General features: G+C 33.0%; 1 protein-coding gene across 1 annotated transcript; it reads left to right on the top strand.

Annotated features, from left to right (window-relative positions):
* The first annotated feature begins 1,378 nt into the window (after positions 1-1,378).
* LOC106119268 (uncharacterized threonine-rich GPI-anchored glycoprotein PJ4664.02) lies at positions 1,379-13,345 on the top strand. The gene is made up of 4 exons (XM_013314184.1): positions 1,379-2,208; positions 5,613-7,358; positions 9,765-10,265; positions 10,516-13,345. The coding sequence occupies exons 1-4, from the start codon at positions 1,744-1,746 to the stop codon at positions 13,306-13,308; spliced, it is 5,505 nt and encodes a 1,834-aa protein (XP_013169638.1). The 5' UTR covers positions 1,379-1,743; the 3' UTR covers positions 13,309-13,345.
* Positions 13,346-17,981: the final 4,636 nt, after the last annotated feature.

Here is a 17,981-nt window from a genome sequence, read left to right as displayed (position 1 = left end):
GTGTTTACTACTCCACCATAAAGAGCTGACGGAAATTGAATTTATGACTTCACTTACTCTTTTATACGTCAATATTATTCAGGGTTCTAAAAAATAAATATGCCATCCACTCTTTCTCCTATTTAGAATTGCAACTTATAACAGAAATGAAGCGCCAATAGCCTAATAGTCAAGGGTACTTTTAGACATTTTTAGTCAGAATCCTTTAGCGCGAATGGGGCGCTTTCGTTACCAAGTCAAGTGTCTGAAGAAGTAGTCAGGGGAATTAAACGTCGTCATTTTAGTACGGCTATTGTTGCATCAGTACACCGGCAGTGTCGGATTTTCTTCCTAACAGTACGGATTTCCGATCACGTGGTCGATAGTTCGAATCCCGCCATTCGACTTTGTCGTAAACCATATCCTAGCACAAGCCTAGAGCTTAGTTGGGATGGTGGAAAATCTTAAAGATTGGGGCAAATCTTAACAGAAGGTAGGAAGAGCGTTTAGAGAACATACAAATAAAATGTACTACATCTTAGAGGGTCATAAATAAAAAGTAAAGATTTGCTCTTCCATTTGCTTAGCCTAAAATTAGACTTCTTTGTGTAACAAAGTAATGACCATTGCTCATCAAATCTCAGCATTTGAAATTCGCTGTCCGATAATAAACATTTTAAACGGATTAAGATAATGTATGAAATGCAAAAAGACTTGATAATTATATGTAGTATATATTTTTATAGCATAACGTGGCAAATGAGTAAGCGGCAACATGGATTCGCCAAACTAGCGAAGCGAACGCTGCCAATAAATTTCAGGCATGGGCGTTTCCTGTCACAAATGTTCTTGCTAGCGACTACGACTGTTAAAATTCGAAACAAATGAAAGGGGGAGGATAAGGTAAAACTGACATTTTTTAGTATTCGGTGAAGGTGGATGAGTAAGTAGTTTGTTGTATGTTATGTTAAAAAAACTCTATCTGAAAGCAGTTCCAAACATCTGCGTCATTCAAAAAGTCAAGCACATTAACATCCCTTATGACTACTCGATTCCATACAACAATGTGGTCCGCATAATTCGCAAAAAGCTAAAATGTATAAAATGTTTGGAACAATAAATACTATATGTTAACCCCGAAAAAAATCAAATATTAAATTATTCAAACTTTCGTGAGACATTATACTAAACTGATATAAAAACGGCTAAACACTCACGTATATTCGTCCGGTGGCGGCACCGACTAGTGAGCGACGGGCCGCGTCCGCGGAATAAAACCAGTACCACTCATCCGGATGAAGGGCCCCCGATGGGCTCTAAACTAGTCTGCGCCGCCACCGGACGAATATACGTGAGTGTTAATAATCTAAAAAATAAATAAAATCTAAAATAAAATCCTTATAAATCCCCACTTAATAATCCAAGTTCTTTTACCACGATCTTCCAAACAGGATTTAACATTCCGATGAAAATTTTGATCCTTTATGATATTAAATCGAAACGAAAGATCTTAAATCCCTTATCATGTTTGTTAATCTATAAAAAGCAGTGTTCAGAGAAATATTACATCAACAAATGCAACGCTTGATTATGATATCAATCGAATCCTTCGCACAATAAAAATGTATATTATCATTTCCAGATTCTTGGTGCTTTATCTTATCCCAACGATATTTAATAGTACTTAATAGATACGCAAACATTTTAAATTATAAAAAATACGTAATTATTATTTACGGATACACAAAGTAGACGTGTGTAGAAATGGAAAGAATATATTTCACAGTAGTAATACTACTTTCCATCTCAATATTAGTGTTTAGTGAAGATTGTGTGGTTTATACTTTTGGAGATGATTATGATAACTTATTTTCAAATGAAAAGGGAGTTTGTCAAGGGATGCGGATGTGGCAATTAGGTTACTACTCCTCAATATCTTTGGAAAGTCCACATCCTTTGAGCAGTACGTTTATATCACCGGAATATTTATTGAGTTGTGTATCATCGTTTACATTCACAATGTCGGGTTTAGGAACTGTTGAAGTTAATCTGTATATGGATCCTGCTTCGAACAGCGATCAAATATCTATAGTTGTTCATGAAGTAGTCCCAGGATCTACTGCAACTGTTGTTGGTAATAGAGGAATATCGGCAATGGCGCCAGATTTTGAAATAGGATGGCATTCTATAAGAATTCCTCTCATCGGTTCTGGAACATTCGAAGGTTATGTAAGTATTTTTTGATTTCTGTAATCCTAATAAATCATAACGCTTTAGTACATACATACATTTCTTCCTTTATTCCCGTAGTGGGACAGACGGTGTCTAAAGTGCTTCGCCATTTTGTTCTATTCTGGGCTCTGCGCTTGGTCTCAGGGCTTCTGATTGTCGTCACGTTCACAATGCTTTAGTATTTTAATTTTATATCGAAGTAATAGTCTTAAAATCGACTCATTATATATTTAACAATGAATCGAAAAATTAAAAAAAAAAGTTTGAATGTTGCGCAGAAAAATATCTCAGTTAAACTTACATATACATGTGCTTAAAATGAATGATCTTTAAATTACAGGCTATAAGATATAGTTTATTGTGCCTATTTGATTACCGCCATTTTGGCGCTGACGGTAGCGGTTTATAGCGGTGGTGAGAATTCGAACTAATAATAAATTAACTGCCAGTAACAACAACAGATACGTTTAAGTCAGAAAGAAATAAAAGCTGTTAGTTCCAAGTTACCTAACCACTTATAATCAATGGCTTAAAATGGATTAAGTGAACACTTTTAAAACAAAAAAAAAATTACATTGTTTTTGTCCTTTTCTTTGAAGTAACCGATATCTGGAAAATTCCGTAGCATAATTATCCAATTTTGTCATAAAATTAATATAATCATAGATACGTTCTATTAAATTTATCTAAATTGTAACCTCTATAAAGATAAAAAATCATTTATGCAGCTGATATATAAACACGGCTAAACACTCACGTATATTCGTCCGGTGGCGGCACCGACTAGTTTCGAGCCCATCGGGGGCCCTTCATCAGGATGAGTGCTACTGGTATTATTTCGCGGACGCGGTCCGTCGCTCACTCTCACGTCGGTGCCGCCACCGGACGAATATACGTGAGTGTTTAGCCGTGTTTATATGTCAGTTTAGTATAATGTCTCACGAAAGTTTGAATAATTTAATACATGCAGCTGTTTTTCTATATTTATATGAAAAATAATACTTATTTATTTCATAATATTATTTGGTTTCAAACGAAACTTTTTGGTACAGCCACTGCGCATTAAAAAGAACATACTGTATACCTAGTAAATGAAAGGATAAGTATTAATTTTTGAGTAGGAAAAAATAGACTAATCATATCTTATCATTTGGACAAATAGAATTAGAGGTTTTATAAGGAAAATATATTAGATAGACAAGCAATGTCGTACTGATACACGTAGAATGTATCTATCTGCTACTATCCTATTAATCTTACTAATATTATAAATGCGAATGCGGATGTTCAGTGGCTCAGGGGTCAAGCACTTGACTTGCAATCTGCAGATCCTAGGTTCGAATCCAGCCATGTACCAATGTGTTTTTCGATTTCCGATTAACATATGTACATTTATCCGACGTTCTTACGTTGAAGGAAAACATCGTGGTGCAACCTGCACATATCTGAGAAATTCAAATATATGTGTGAAGTCAACCAACCCGCATTTGGCCAGCGTTGACTATGGCCTAATCACCCTTAAATTAGTGTAGGCTCCGAGCCCCTTTGTGGGGACGTATAGTGAGCTGATGATGATGAGATGGATGTTTGTTAGAAGGTATAACCTGAACCGCTGCATTTATCTCGCTGAACTTTGATATATGTAGAACAAAGTTTGGAAGAACACATAAGCTACTAATTAAGTTTGTTTTAAATACTCACAGTAGTAGTACTTTTGATAAAGCACGAATTCTCGATCCATCCAAGGACTTTTGACTTAAGTTAAACATATTTTAGTTCAAATAAAGAAGGCTGAATAGTACAAGTATCTTATTTGAGTTGATTATTTAAAACCAAAAACAAGCATGCATTGTAATCATAATACTTAATGCATCAGGAAATAGATAACAGTAAAAATAATAAAACGGTATTTTCCTAATAACCATAAATTCCCGAAATGATGGAATTTACAACAAAAACGGTAAATCCCAAAATTTGTTATATTTTATTTATTCTTTCGTTAATCTTATATATAAAATTCTCGTGTCACAATTTTCGTACTCATACTCCTCCGAAACGGCTTGACCGATTCTCATGAAATTTTGTGAGCATATTGAGTAGGTCTGACAATCGGCCAACATCTATTTTAAATCCCGCGCGGACGGAGTCGCGGGCGACAGCATAGTATATGATATAATGATAATTTATTTTGCCTGTTTGTTCCCTTTATTTTATACCTTTCATAATTGCAATTATTATAATACGGATTTTAGCGGGAATAAAACGTCAATGCAATTCTGTTATACAGAGGAATACAGTGCACATAATTTTAAAATAAATTTTGTCGATGATATTACGAAAACGTTCACACAAGTGTTCGTGATAGGAAGTCTGATGTCATAGGAAGGCAACTATCATTGTAGGAAAATTATTACTTCAACGCAAACTTCATTTTGCTTTGAACTATAATCATCTATTAAATTTCAAAAACTGGGAATAACAGAAGTTTTCCGCTACCAACACATTTGTATAAAAATAAATTGGCATCGTTCATGAGAGAGTATTCCTGTTTTTTTTAGTAGATCATTGTATAAAAAAAAACAAATATAATAATGCGATAAAAAATAATAAATTCCGAAAAAAGTAAACTGTTTGGTCACCATATTTTGTCACACAATAGTGACGTTGCAAACAAGAATTCTTGATAAATTAGTCATTAATTAGATATGCCTCCAATACTCGGAAGCAAATATCGAAATTGATAATTTCAAATCCCTTAAGCCTTTTAACGCCAGAAAGCTATTTATTGAATTCCAATATGACATGTTTATGACAGCAAAACAAACTATGCATCCGGTTAAAAATATAAGAACTATCACATGACGTACAATCGTCAGCGCGTAATTAAAAAAGTAATCGATAAAAGTCACGTTTGTATTAGCTATTATCCCGTTAAATTCACATTAAAATCGGTTCGGTCCTTTTGGAGATTTATGGAACAAATGCTACTTTTTGGACATACTAGTCAGACAGAAAAAATGAAAAAATGGTTTTTCGTTATGAGTAATGCAAATACATCCTGTATACGAATTACTTTTTGTTCGCTATTACATATAGACACATAGATTTAGATAATAGAAGATAATAATTGTATTAAGTAGTAATAATATTTAAAATAAAAAAAATATTATTTTGACTATTAATTAGGTTGTTATTGACATTATTAACATTTTCATTGAAGAGTTTGAAAAAGTGGGGATTATCTAATAGACACTTATATAAAGTAGAGCGAAAAAACATAGATACGATTTGAACAACACTTATAGTCTATCTACTAAGTTGAGGAACTTCTACAAAACAATAATAGTTCAGAAAAATTTAATCAGTAAAAAGCAATTAACGATGTATTTTTTCAATTCCAGGTGTCTCTTATGGGTATGGCAGCGAGCGGATCTGTTGTTCTCATTGATTCATTCCGCTATATTCCACCATCATACGATGAAGAACTATGTGTATTATACACAGAATCTAATGATACCACATCGTTTACTGAAACCGATATTCCTACGACAACAATTTATACAACCATTTATGATACAACGACAGAGTTTTATGATTCCACTACATTAGAACAATCAACGGAATATCAGACAACAACTGAAGAACCATTTGATACTATTTCAACAACAGAAGATACGTATCCAACAGATTTTCCATCTTCTAGTTCTATACAGACTGAAGAAACGGAATTTCCATCGTCAACATTACAACCAGAAATAAGTACAGAAATTTCTACACAGCAAAGTGATACAGATTGGGATAGTACAACGCCAGTACTGGAGAGTACAACAATGGTATCGACGACCTATGAGCCAACAAACACAGAGCAAGAAACCGATGTAACAACACCATGGTCAGTAACTACAGACTCAGATACTACATTAGATTCTTCCAGTGAAGCAGATACTTCTACGACCGAAACTCCTGAAGATTACTTCACTGGATCAACCACTACAGATATGACAACGGAATTTGAAACAACTCATACTGAAATCTCTACACCTGACACGACCAATGAAATCTTAATTACTGAAACTACTACAGTAGATACTGAAACTACAGAATTTGTCACTGAATCGGTTTCAACAACAGAATTCGATGATACTACTACACCAATATTTATTACTGAATCAACGCCACAATGGGATCTTACAACTAACACTGAATATTCAACAATTATTACAACGGAAGCAACGGAAATTACTTATACTGACACCACAACAGAATCATCAACTTCGTACACAGATAATATTGAAACAGACGTAACATTTTATACCACAGATCCTACAGAATTTACAACTCAAGAAGAAGAAAACAATACAACTTATATTACTGAAATATATAATACTACAATTCCCGAAATTACAACAGTTGATGATACTACAACAGAAATTACCACACAATCTGATCTCTATACAGGAACTGAGGAATCTTTAATCAGTACAACGGATTCACAGTACACAGACACCGATACCACAACTGACATAACATCTTACACAACAGATCACGAAGAATCAACTTTAGTCACATCGAACAATACTGATTATACACAGACTGATTCAACTTCATATGAAACTACGGATACCACACTGATAACAACTCAGGAAGATGAAAGTTCAGGAACAACAACTTCGATGGATAACGAGTCAACTACACAAACAGTTACAAACACCGACTCGTATACAGAACAGACTGAAATAGATCATGTAACTTTTACCCAAACTCCTGATGAAATTGACACAACTACGTTATCACCAGAGTTAGAAGCAACTGAAGATGGAATAACCACACCTGAATCTCAAGAAACAAGTTCCCAAACAGATTCAGATCAAGGAACCACTACAATTGTGACCCCTACTGTAATTCCTGACAACGATAATTCCAACTCCAGCTTTTGGACTGCGTTAACTATATCAATGTTAGTATTATTAATAATTATTTTATTAATTGTAACAGCAGCATTCTTCTACATATTAGGAAAGAGAAAAGCGAATCAGGCAACACCACAATTTGTTTTTGCTGATTACGAAGACCTTCCGAAGACAATTACAGTTCCTCGTGTGACGAAAATTCTTGTAGAACCTAATAACTTTAAGAAAACTATTCTAGTATAATTTAATGTTATATATAGTGCAAATAACGTATCTGGTCTGAGGACAGGCACAGCTATATATGTAAGACAAGGCATAAAGTGTGACATAATTTAATTTACTTACACCGGGTCAGATAACTTTATCAGTCTATAACAGTAATTTAAATGTTAGTATTAAAATTGTAAATATATTCAAAATACTGTCATTTTGTGCACGCAAGAAGTTTCATTAAAACCATTAAAGATTTTTACTTTTATAAAAATAATGAAATATAATTAAAAAAAATTGTTTCATAATTAATATCACTAATGTTTTTCTCAGACAATTTTTAATTAGTACTTTGATGTTACTGCATTTTAAAAAATAACATCTGATTAAACCTGTTTTCTTTCGTATTTAGTTATGTTTTCAATATAAAGTGTTTAAATTTTAATATAAGCTCGAATATTTATATTTAATGTTTTTTTGTATTTCATAAGTAGCAATAAACATTTTAATACTGACACTAAGTTTCATTTTACCAAAAAGTATTGTATATTAGTAATAACTAAAAACTATCTTTACTTGAATTATCATGTAAATAAAGTTATGAATTTAGTGCTAAACATATATTAATACAACGCTATTATATTTACTACATTAACAACTACTAGGAAAGGCAATTAAGTAAGAAATTTGTACCGACATACAGAAATAAAGAATAACAAAATAAAATGCTCTGAAGAATTGCTTGGAACGATTCCTGCAGCCGAGTTGCGTCCACACCAACTCGATGGCTGGCAATCTACAACCGTGCGGTTTGCGCGTAACTTCCTGCCTCGTGCAGCAGCGTTGTGGAATGGTCTGTCCTCGGCGGTATTTCCAAACCGCTACGACTTGGGGTCCTTCAAGAAGCGAGCGTACCAGCATCTCAAAGGCCGGCAACGCATCTGCGGTTCATCTGGTATTGCTGATGTCCATGGGCGTCGTTGAACACCTCGGTGGTCACGCTGCCCGTTTGCCCCTTCTGTTATAAAAAAAAGTATAAAAGTGCTCGAACACAGAAATTTATTATTATTATTTATTCGTAGGCGCTACGACTATTTTTAATGTCAACGCCTATGAAATAATAATAGCAACGAACAAATATCAAGCGTAAAATTAATACATGCCAGCATGTGCTATATAAAATTTAGAAGGCAATTTGTTAAGTTGTCAGTAAGATAAGTCGAGTAAATTATAATAAGTAATTTCACAATATCTGTATTAAAAATTGTCAGTATTGTATATTAGGATGAATATGTCAGCAGAGGACCTCTTGTAAAAGGTCTTTCCTGTAATTATTTATTATTTAACAGTGGTAGACGCTCTCTTTCTTTTTCCATTAAAGGTAGGCAACGCATCTGCAATTGTGAATGTATGTAGGCAGGTTTGACATTTTCATTTCGGCGTAGTCAGGTAGCCGCTTGCTCGTTTCCTTATAATATAAAAAAAAAACATTTATAATGTACTTCTCATAATCAACATGCAAAGTTTTAAGCCAATTTTTAATAACAATACTAATTAATTGGTAAATACTTAATGAATCTGTAAATAAGTTTGGTTTAGAACTGTGGATAAACCTTTAAGTATTACATTTAATAGGTATTTTCCCAATCTAACTGTTGCTTTCTCAGACCAAAATCTCTGTATGAAACATATCGTCATCTCTGTCATTATCTTTGTCAAATAAGAAAGAAAGAAAAGTTTTTATTATAGGTAATACAGATTAAACCAAGAAACAATAACTAACATAATAAAATTTGCACATAACTAAGAAGTTAAATTAGACTTAAGTTACCATTTATGGTTAATTTGGATAATCTAGTAATAATAGATTTATCAATAAATTTAAACCATGTTTTAGGTCTAAGAAACCCACGGTAACTTATCCAATTAATTAATATGTGTCTTTATTTAACGCGTGGAAGGAAGCATTAGAAAAATCAAATATAAACATCATGATTCTAATCATGATTAAATCAATCCTTTGTAATAAACCGCCAAAATGCCGCCGCAATACGAGATAATTGATGATCGATCAAATTCTCACACCGATAATGTTATCAACATCATTATGAATCGCTGATAATTTTATCAAATCTAAAACTATTCCCTTTACGCTTGACCGTCTTTTAAATGTTACTAACTAATTTACAATACATAAGTGGACATGTCAATACATATGTAAAGTACATTTAGAAATATTTAAAACATTTAAACAATTATGAATTATTTAACATAAATAGTGAATTATATATTGTGGATAGTATTTTAAACAATACAGATTACAAGCGCGACAATGTGAATTATTTTGAATTAGAAAATTATCAAACTAATGATAATGCTATGAACAAATACATTGATTGTCGTTAAGCTTTAATAGTAGATTTAGTATAAATCACAACAATCAGTGCTGTTGATACTGTTTTAAATATCGAAATGATAAGTTTGAAGTGCGTGGTTTTGATTTTGGTGTACAGTTCGGTTGTGTTTTGTGACGAATGCGTATCATATAATTTTGAAGAAGATTTCGAAGATCTTTTCACCAGTAATGAAGGTGTGTGTACAGATATGAGGACATGGAATATTGGTGACTACAGATCTCTAGCAATAGATAGTCCACATCCAAGTAGTAGCCAATGTATACTTCCATCTGATCAACTAAGTTGTGTCTCATCGTTTAGATTTACTATGACATCTGGAGGAAGAGTAGAAGCAAATGTCTACATGGTGTCATTTTCACCAGTGGATCAGGTATCTTTTGTCGTCAATGAAATAGTGCCGGGTGGAAACGATGCTGCTGTTGGCACTATAGTGCTATCCTCAATGGATCCTAATTTTGTAAACGGATGGCACGTCTTACGAGTCACATTAACTGGACGAGGAACATACAACGCTTTTGTAAGTAAATGTTAAATATCGATATTAGTTTTTGATATTCTAAATAATTTATTGAAAACATCAATCTTAATTAGAAAAAACCTAAGCCGATAAAGTTTGTTAATTACCCTATTATAGATGTGTTAGTACATACTACCATTTGTAGAGAATAGAATAGTATGATGATAATGTTCCAAATACTGTTTAATTTGTATGTTTGTCCTATTAATTAATAAACACAAATAAAACGATTCAATATTTATTGTTGCAGATAACATTTTTAGGATTATCGGGACCTTTTTCTACAGTTCTTATTGATTCGTTTCGGTACATACCACCACTAGTAGACCCAGAAGAATGTACCATATACGAAAATGTTACAACAACCACGCAAGGAACTGAAACTACAATAACGTTGGAAAATACCGAATCGACTACAGAAGAAATCACAAGCACAACGTTGACAGAAGTCACGAATACGGACCAAAGTACAACGTCAGTATTGGATACGGAATCAACAATGGAAACTAATTTCGATATGACAAGTTCAACTCCAATAGTGGAAACTGATGGTACAACTACCTTTATAACAGAAGAATCAACTGAAGAAAGTACCTTTGATCCAACAGACATAACTGTATCACAATCGATATTTGATACGGAATCCACAACCCTTACTTGGACATTTCCTGATAGTACAACTACTGAAATTGTTACAGACGTAGAAAGTACAACAACCGATTTGTCTACAACAGAAAGCACGATACCGACTGAGCTAACAACATCGCAATCTGTTTTAGATACTGACTCAACAACTGAAACCTCAATTTTCTCTGACAGTACGAGTGATATGTTCACTGATGTAGAAAGTACAACACCAGATGTATTAACAACAGAAAGCACAATACAGTCTGAGCTAACAACGTCGCAATCGGTGTTAGATACCGACTCAACAACTGCAAGTTCGATATTCTCAGACAGCACAACGAGTTATACGGTAACTGATGTAGAGAGTACAACACCCGAGTTGTATACAACAGAAAGTATAATACAGACTGAACAAACAACATCGCAATCTGTTTTAGCTACCGATTCAACAACTGAAACTTCAATATTTTCCGACAGTACGACTCCCGGTATAGTAACAGACATGGAAAGTACAACAATACCAGATGTATCAACAACAGAAAGCACAATCACGTCTGAGCTAACAACATCGCAATCTGTTTTAGACTCCGACTCAACAACTGAAACTTCAATTTTCTCTGACAGTACTGCTACTGACATAACTGATGTAGAAAGTACAACCGAGTTGTCTACAACAGGAAGAACAATACCGACCGAGCTAACAACATCACAGTCGGTTTTAGACACCGACTCAACAAGTGAAACTTCAATTTTCTCCGACAGTACGACTCCCGGTATCGTAACAGACGCGGAAAGTACAACAATACCAGATGTATCAACGACAGAAAGCACAATCACGTCTGAGCTAACAACATCGCAATCTGTTTTAGACACCGACTCAACAACTGAAACTTCAATTTACTCCGACAGTACGACGAATAATATGCCAACTGACGTTGAAAGTACAACACCCGAGTTGCCTACAACAGAAAGTACAATACCGACAGAGCTAACAACATCGCAATTTGTTATAGATACCGACTCAACAACTGAAACTTCAATATTTTCCGATAGTACGACTCCCAGTATAGTAACAGACGTGGAAAGTACGATGCCAGACGTATCAACAACAGAAAGCACAATACAGTCTGAACAAACAACTTCTCAATCAATTATAGATACCGACTCAACAACTACAACTTCAGTTCTCACTGACAGTACGACGGGCGATATGATAACTGATGTAGAAAGTACAACACCAGATGTATCAACAACAGAAAGCACAATACAGTCCGAGCTACCAACGTCGCAATCGGTGTCAGATACCGACACAACAACTGTAACCTCAATTTTCTCAGACAGCACAACGAGTGATACGGTAACCGATGTAGAAAGTACAACACCCGAGTTATCTACAACAGAAAGCTCGATACCAACTGAACAAACAACATCGCAATCTGTTTTAGATACTGACTCAACAACTGCAACTTCAATTTTCTCAGACAGCACAACGAGTGATACGGTAATCGATGTAGAAAATACAACACCAGACGTATCTACAATACAGAGTACAATACAGTCTGAGCTAACAACATCGCAAATAACAAATGATACCGACTCAACAACTGCAAGTTCGATTTATTCTGACAGCACAACTGACATAGTGACTACAACGCAGAGCATATCAGATACAGACAGTACAACTAATAATGACGCATCTGGTACTTTTTCTACAGATGCTTCGTCAACACAAACTGAGGAAAATTCATCAGAATTTTGGAGCACAAGTGAAGTACCAACAACTTTAGACATATCTAATACTGGGACAACTGATGATAATAAAAATACAGCTTCTACAACTGAATATACCGACAACTCAAGTACAATATTTACAGAATCCGAAACAACTATTACGCAAACAGTTACAAATACTGAATCAGAAAATAATAGTGTTTCTACTACTTTAGGAAATACAAATGAAATGACGATGACACCTCAAGATTTAACAAACACTCCTACCGTATTCGAAAATACATCCCAAACACAAACAGAACCATCGGCGACTACTGTAGAGGTTACCGTATCGGAAAGTACTACATCTTCATTCGATTTAACGACAAATGAATACGACAAGAGTACAATTACAGTATCTGAAAGTACGAATCAACATGATACCACAACTGAAAGAGATACAGAAAACATTGATAATTCTAAAAGCTTCTGGACTCCTCTAACAATAGTTTTATTAACACTTCTCATAATCTTGTTACTGGTTTTGTTCTCCGCTTGCTTTTACATTATCGGCTTGAGAAGACAGAGAAGAAAGTTCTCGACAGACTTTGAATCTTTTACTGACTATGAGGATTTACCACGTCCTATTGTTTTGCCTCGGGCGAGAAGCCCACATGGTGATTACAGTACTAGGAGCACGCCATAGGATTTTTAATACTAATTTATTTATTTTTCTCGATTTTTTTGAATTAAATGTTCAAATTAGATTATAAAAAAAAACTTAATGTATTACTCCAAAAAATACAGTTATAGTTAAATACGCGTTTTAACCCTTTGACCGCCGGTAATTGATATGGAAGTCAACGTGGTTATCAAAGAGTATTTTTAGTCTTATTTATTTGATACGACAACTGCTTTTGGTACAAGTATTTTGTTATTTATTTGACAAGATCGCATTTCAGAAATATAATCATGATTCCTCTAAGATTTCTGGTAACGTCTATTTTTTTACAATTGAGAAAAGGATTGACATGTTATGTAATTTTGAAACACTTTCTAAGTTTTGTTTTTTATTTTAGTTTAGGTCTTTATAGTTTTTTGTGAAGTCTGGTAGTGATATTAATAATTTATTTAATTTGTTCTTTTATTATTTAGTTGAATTTGATAATGTTTATTTGTTGTATGTAATAGCTATATTTGTAATGTACAGATGTTAATACTAGACGTAGGTTTCCATTGACGTAGCATATATAATTACATGTCGTTATTTTAGAAAATTTGGCCAGCATGGTTGACTAGGGCCTAATCACCCTTAACTTCGAGTAGTCTCCGAGCTTCTCGGTAGGGACGTGTAGTGAGCTGATGATGATGATGATGATTTCAGAAAATGAATGAAACTATGACGATATGTTTTTGTCATCTTAATTAATAAAAAACTTATTTATATTGTAAAATTGATGGACAATTTTTATAAGTTTTATTTAAAAATAATTTGTGCTAAGACCCAAACCGTATCGTGTCATATAACTAAAATCTAATTTTACCGTGTCAAAGTTCCTCCCAAACTCCGCCTATTACGAATTCGAAATTAATTTATTACTCATCACTATTGTAATATAATATCACAAATATGCTATAATAAACCTTACATAATGTATGTTTGTTTTTAATAATCAAAACAAATCAAATCTAACAATATAAAATGAATATTTAACTACAAATAGCCGACATTCCTACGTCTAGTTTACTTCATTTAAATAGTCAATTTGTTTATCTTAGTTATATACTACTCTTATCACTATATCTAAAATAGTTTTAAATGTCTATCTATTGAAGCATATTGAACCCAATGTAACTCAGAATTGGGTATAATTTCAAATAACATGTTATATGAGATATTAATGAATAACATTTTTTTTCTAATTGTTTTTCTAAGCATTGATAGTTTATCATAGTAAATGTATCACACGTAGGATTTTACGTATTTCAGGTAATTAATAAATAGGTAGACTTAATACAATCTTTCACAGATTTCTTTTTAATATTTAAACTTCTCGATTCCCTGAAAATGTAAAATAGTTTACTGACCACTAAAGGAGCATGTCCTACAAAGGCATCGCGAACATCTAGAGGTTGTTTTCTATTTACTTTTTAATAAGGTGTTAATCATTCAAACTTTCTTGAGACATTATAATAAACTTATATTAAAACAGCTAAACACTCACGTATATTCGTCCGGTGGCGGCACCGACTAATTTCGAGCCCATCCGGGGCCCTTCATCGTGTGAGCGACGGGCCGCGTCCGCACAATAATACCAGTCCCACTCACCCTGATCAAGGGTCCCGATGGGCTCGACACTAGTCGGTGCCGTTACCCGACGAATATACGTGAGTGTTTAGCCGTTTTTAAACAAGTTTATTAAGATGTTAATCAAGTTAATTACATTATTGTGGATATATTTGTAAAATAATTGGTCTTAAATATATTCTAAATTGTTGAAAACATGTAATTTTTATTATAATTCTATTTCTAGTACAACTTGTGCAATATTATCGCTCGCTTATCATTCTTAAATTAGCGCCTAAAAATGATGTACTTACTTTTTTATTGCTCGGTATCGGTAGGAGTTTAGTATTCAGATTAGAAAGTGACTGATATGGTCGAACTATGATACAATTCGTAGAAATTTTTATTATAATATAACCCATACTTAGCGTAGAAAAAATAATTATTATATAAACTTAATATTCAGGATTAGGCCGCGGCACAGGATTTGGAATGAGTGGGGCAGCGACGCGGACAGAAACAGTGGGAGCGGAGTAATATTGTAACCAATATTGAAGTTTAAAAAGCCGTTTGATTAGACTTGAAAACTAAATTAAGTCAAAATTTTAAAAAGTTAATGTTATGTTTTTTGTAACCTTAAGAAGAAAACCTTGTTGATCCTACTGTTTTGGTTTTGTAGAAACTTTGGATGATTTTTATCCATTAAAGTTGACTATGACCTAATCACCCCTAACTTAGGGTAGGCTCCAAGCCCCTCGGTGGGGACGTATAGTGAGCTCATGATGTTGATTGTTTCCTTTTGTTACTATGCGTACTAACAAACAAAGTGTCATAACTGCAACAAAGAATTATTTGATAAACATAATTTGATAATCAAAAAATTATCATTTAATCGAATGATCGTAATCTTTATATCCTGATTATAATCAATTGATAAAAGGGGCCAAAAAAGGGGCCAAATTTTTAAATATATCGAATTGTAACACCAATTTATTGGTGTCGAAACACTAGTGTTACGTTTAGGCTATTAAGAACTAGTAGTCATTTGGAAGGTCATATTTCTTAATCAAATATACTTTTATTATTTAAAAAAAAATGCTATAAGCACTTCTTTCCCACATTAACTTTAAATGTGTCTTTCACTTTAACTAGTTTAAGCATTTTTTTTAAACAGATTTAAAATGGGTACAAAGTTTTCGTAATAATATTTGGATATTTGTTTTAACAATTTCTTACCAGTATACAAATAGGAGCTACAAAACTAATGTAACTAGATATTATATTATATAGAAAAGCGTTAGTTAAAAGTGATTTAAAACTCTTTTTTTTATATCTACAAAGAAAACAATTATGTGTTATTCAGTTAAGATTTGTATTTTAACTTAAAATGTATGGTTATTGTTAATAAAAGTTTAACTAAACATAATTTGCGTTTTCATCCAAATTCCCTATTTTTTTAAGAGTCGCATTGAATAAAATTAAACCCAGTAATAACCCCCATCACAGTGAATACAAATCTGCGACAAAAAAAATAGCAATTATTCACATGATTATAAATGCTATTTAATATTGAATGACATTAATAAAAACAAGAAACAAAGAGCAAGTAATGCAATTCTTTCATATGAAATATTGCGTTAACGATTTTATAAGTATAGTTCCAAAAGGATTTAGTGGTAGTCGGAAAATATATGATCCTACAATTTCATCTTGACAGCGTCCTACTTTGAACAATGCGGGAGCGGTGGGTGCAATTACACCATTTCACCGTTTCATAATTTCGAAATTACGTGAATATCGCGTATGAATCTTTGATAATTGCTAATATTTTTGACTGTATTTAAAATGTAAGGAATTACTACGAGAACGAAGGTCACTATTTGCGTAGAGTTGAAATATGGAAGACTTTTAGAAGAAGCCAAGAAAATTTTGCTTACTGGTAACTCTTAAAACTTTTAAGCGCCCCCTGCCAATGTCAAAAACCTTGCTATAAGATCCTTGTGGAACTATAACAAATTGAGAATATGTTTAGTTTTATATTTGCTATTCAAATGTATCAGGAGTCGAATTCAAGACACTTGGGCCACTCATATGCTATTTAACTAACATGAAGTCTGTTATCAATATCCTTGTTCAATTTAGGACATCCTTTATATCATATTTTTAAATACCATATTAACAGTAGTACTGTTTGATATGTTATCATTTTTAAGAACTATTTCATGTCAGTGCATATCAAATGCATCAAGTTTCAGTCTTCCAAATGATACAAGGAAAACTTTTACAATATCCAAATTATGTAAATTTAATTGATAAGTATTATTACATATAATTATTCAATATTATGCCGTTCTTTAGTAAAATATGGAGAGAAAAAGAAGTTAAGAGTAATGCACAACATTATGCAACAGGATTTCAATTTAACAACTTGAACAAAATCAATTAAACTATGGCATCCTGATCTGTCATCAAAGACTAATTTTAAGACTAGTTGTCGCCGGCGGCACTGGCCGTGAGGAATTAAAAAAACTTGTATTACTAACTTATAAAATATATGTGTCAACGTGTTCTTCTTTTCTATGTTCTACAACTATGCCGAATTTCAGCTAGATCCATACAGCCAATCAGGAGATACCTTCTAACAAACATCCATCCGAACATTCGCATTTATAATATTAGTAAGAATAAGATATCAATTACCTAACTTGTAACTATTTAGCTATTTCTATCTATCTATAGATGTAATCTATATCTATAGATGTAATCTACATCTATAGATAGATAGATGTATTCTATTTTTGAATAAAATTATATTCAAAGTAACAAAAATAGACTAGAATACGAGTTCATTAATGTATAACAAATTAATAAAAATTAATTGTTACAATTCTTCAGATAAGATTTCAATTATGTATTAACATGTCCTGTAATTACTACGATTTTTTTTCCATTGAACATCAACGGATATATATTAAATGTGTTATACTTGTGATACCTTTTGATTGACTTAGTATTTATCGTGACTTCATTGACGATACTAGAAAATAATGTCATGTTGGGGCTTACGTTTATCGGAGTCATCTTCTCCGTTG

Source organism: Papilio xuthus, unplaced genomic scaffold, assembly GCF_000836235.2.
Source record: "Papilio xuthus unplaced genomic scaffold, Pxut_1.1 DF827461.1, whole genome shotgun sequence".
In the NCBI taxonomy this organism is placed as follows: Eukaryota; Metazoa; Arthropoda; class Insecta; order Lepidoptera; family Papilionidae; genus Papilio; species Papilio xuthus.
Note: the sequence above shows the minus strand (reverse complement) of the source record. Positions and strands in the feature narration are given on the sequence as shown.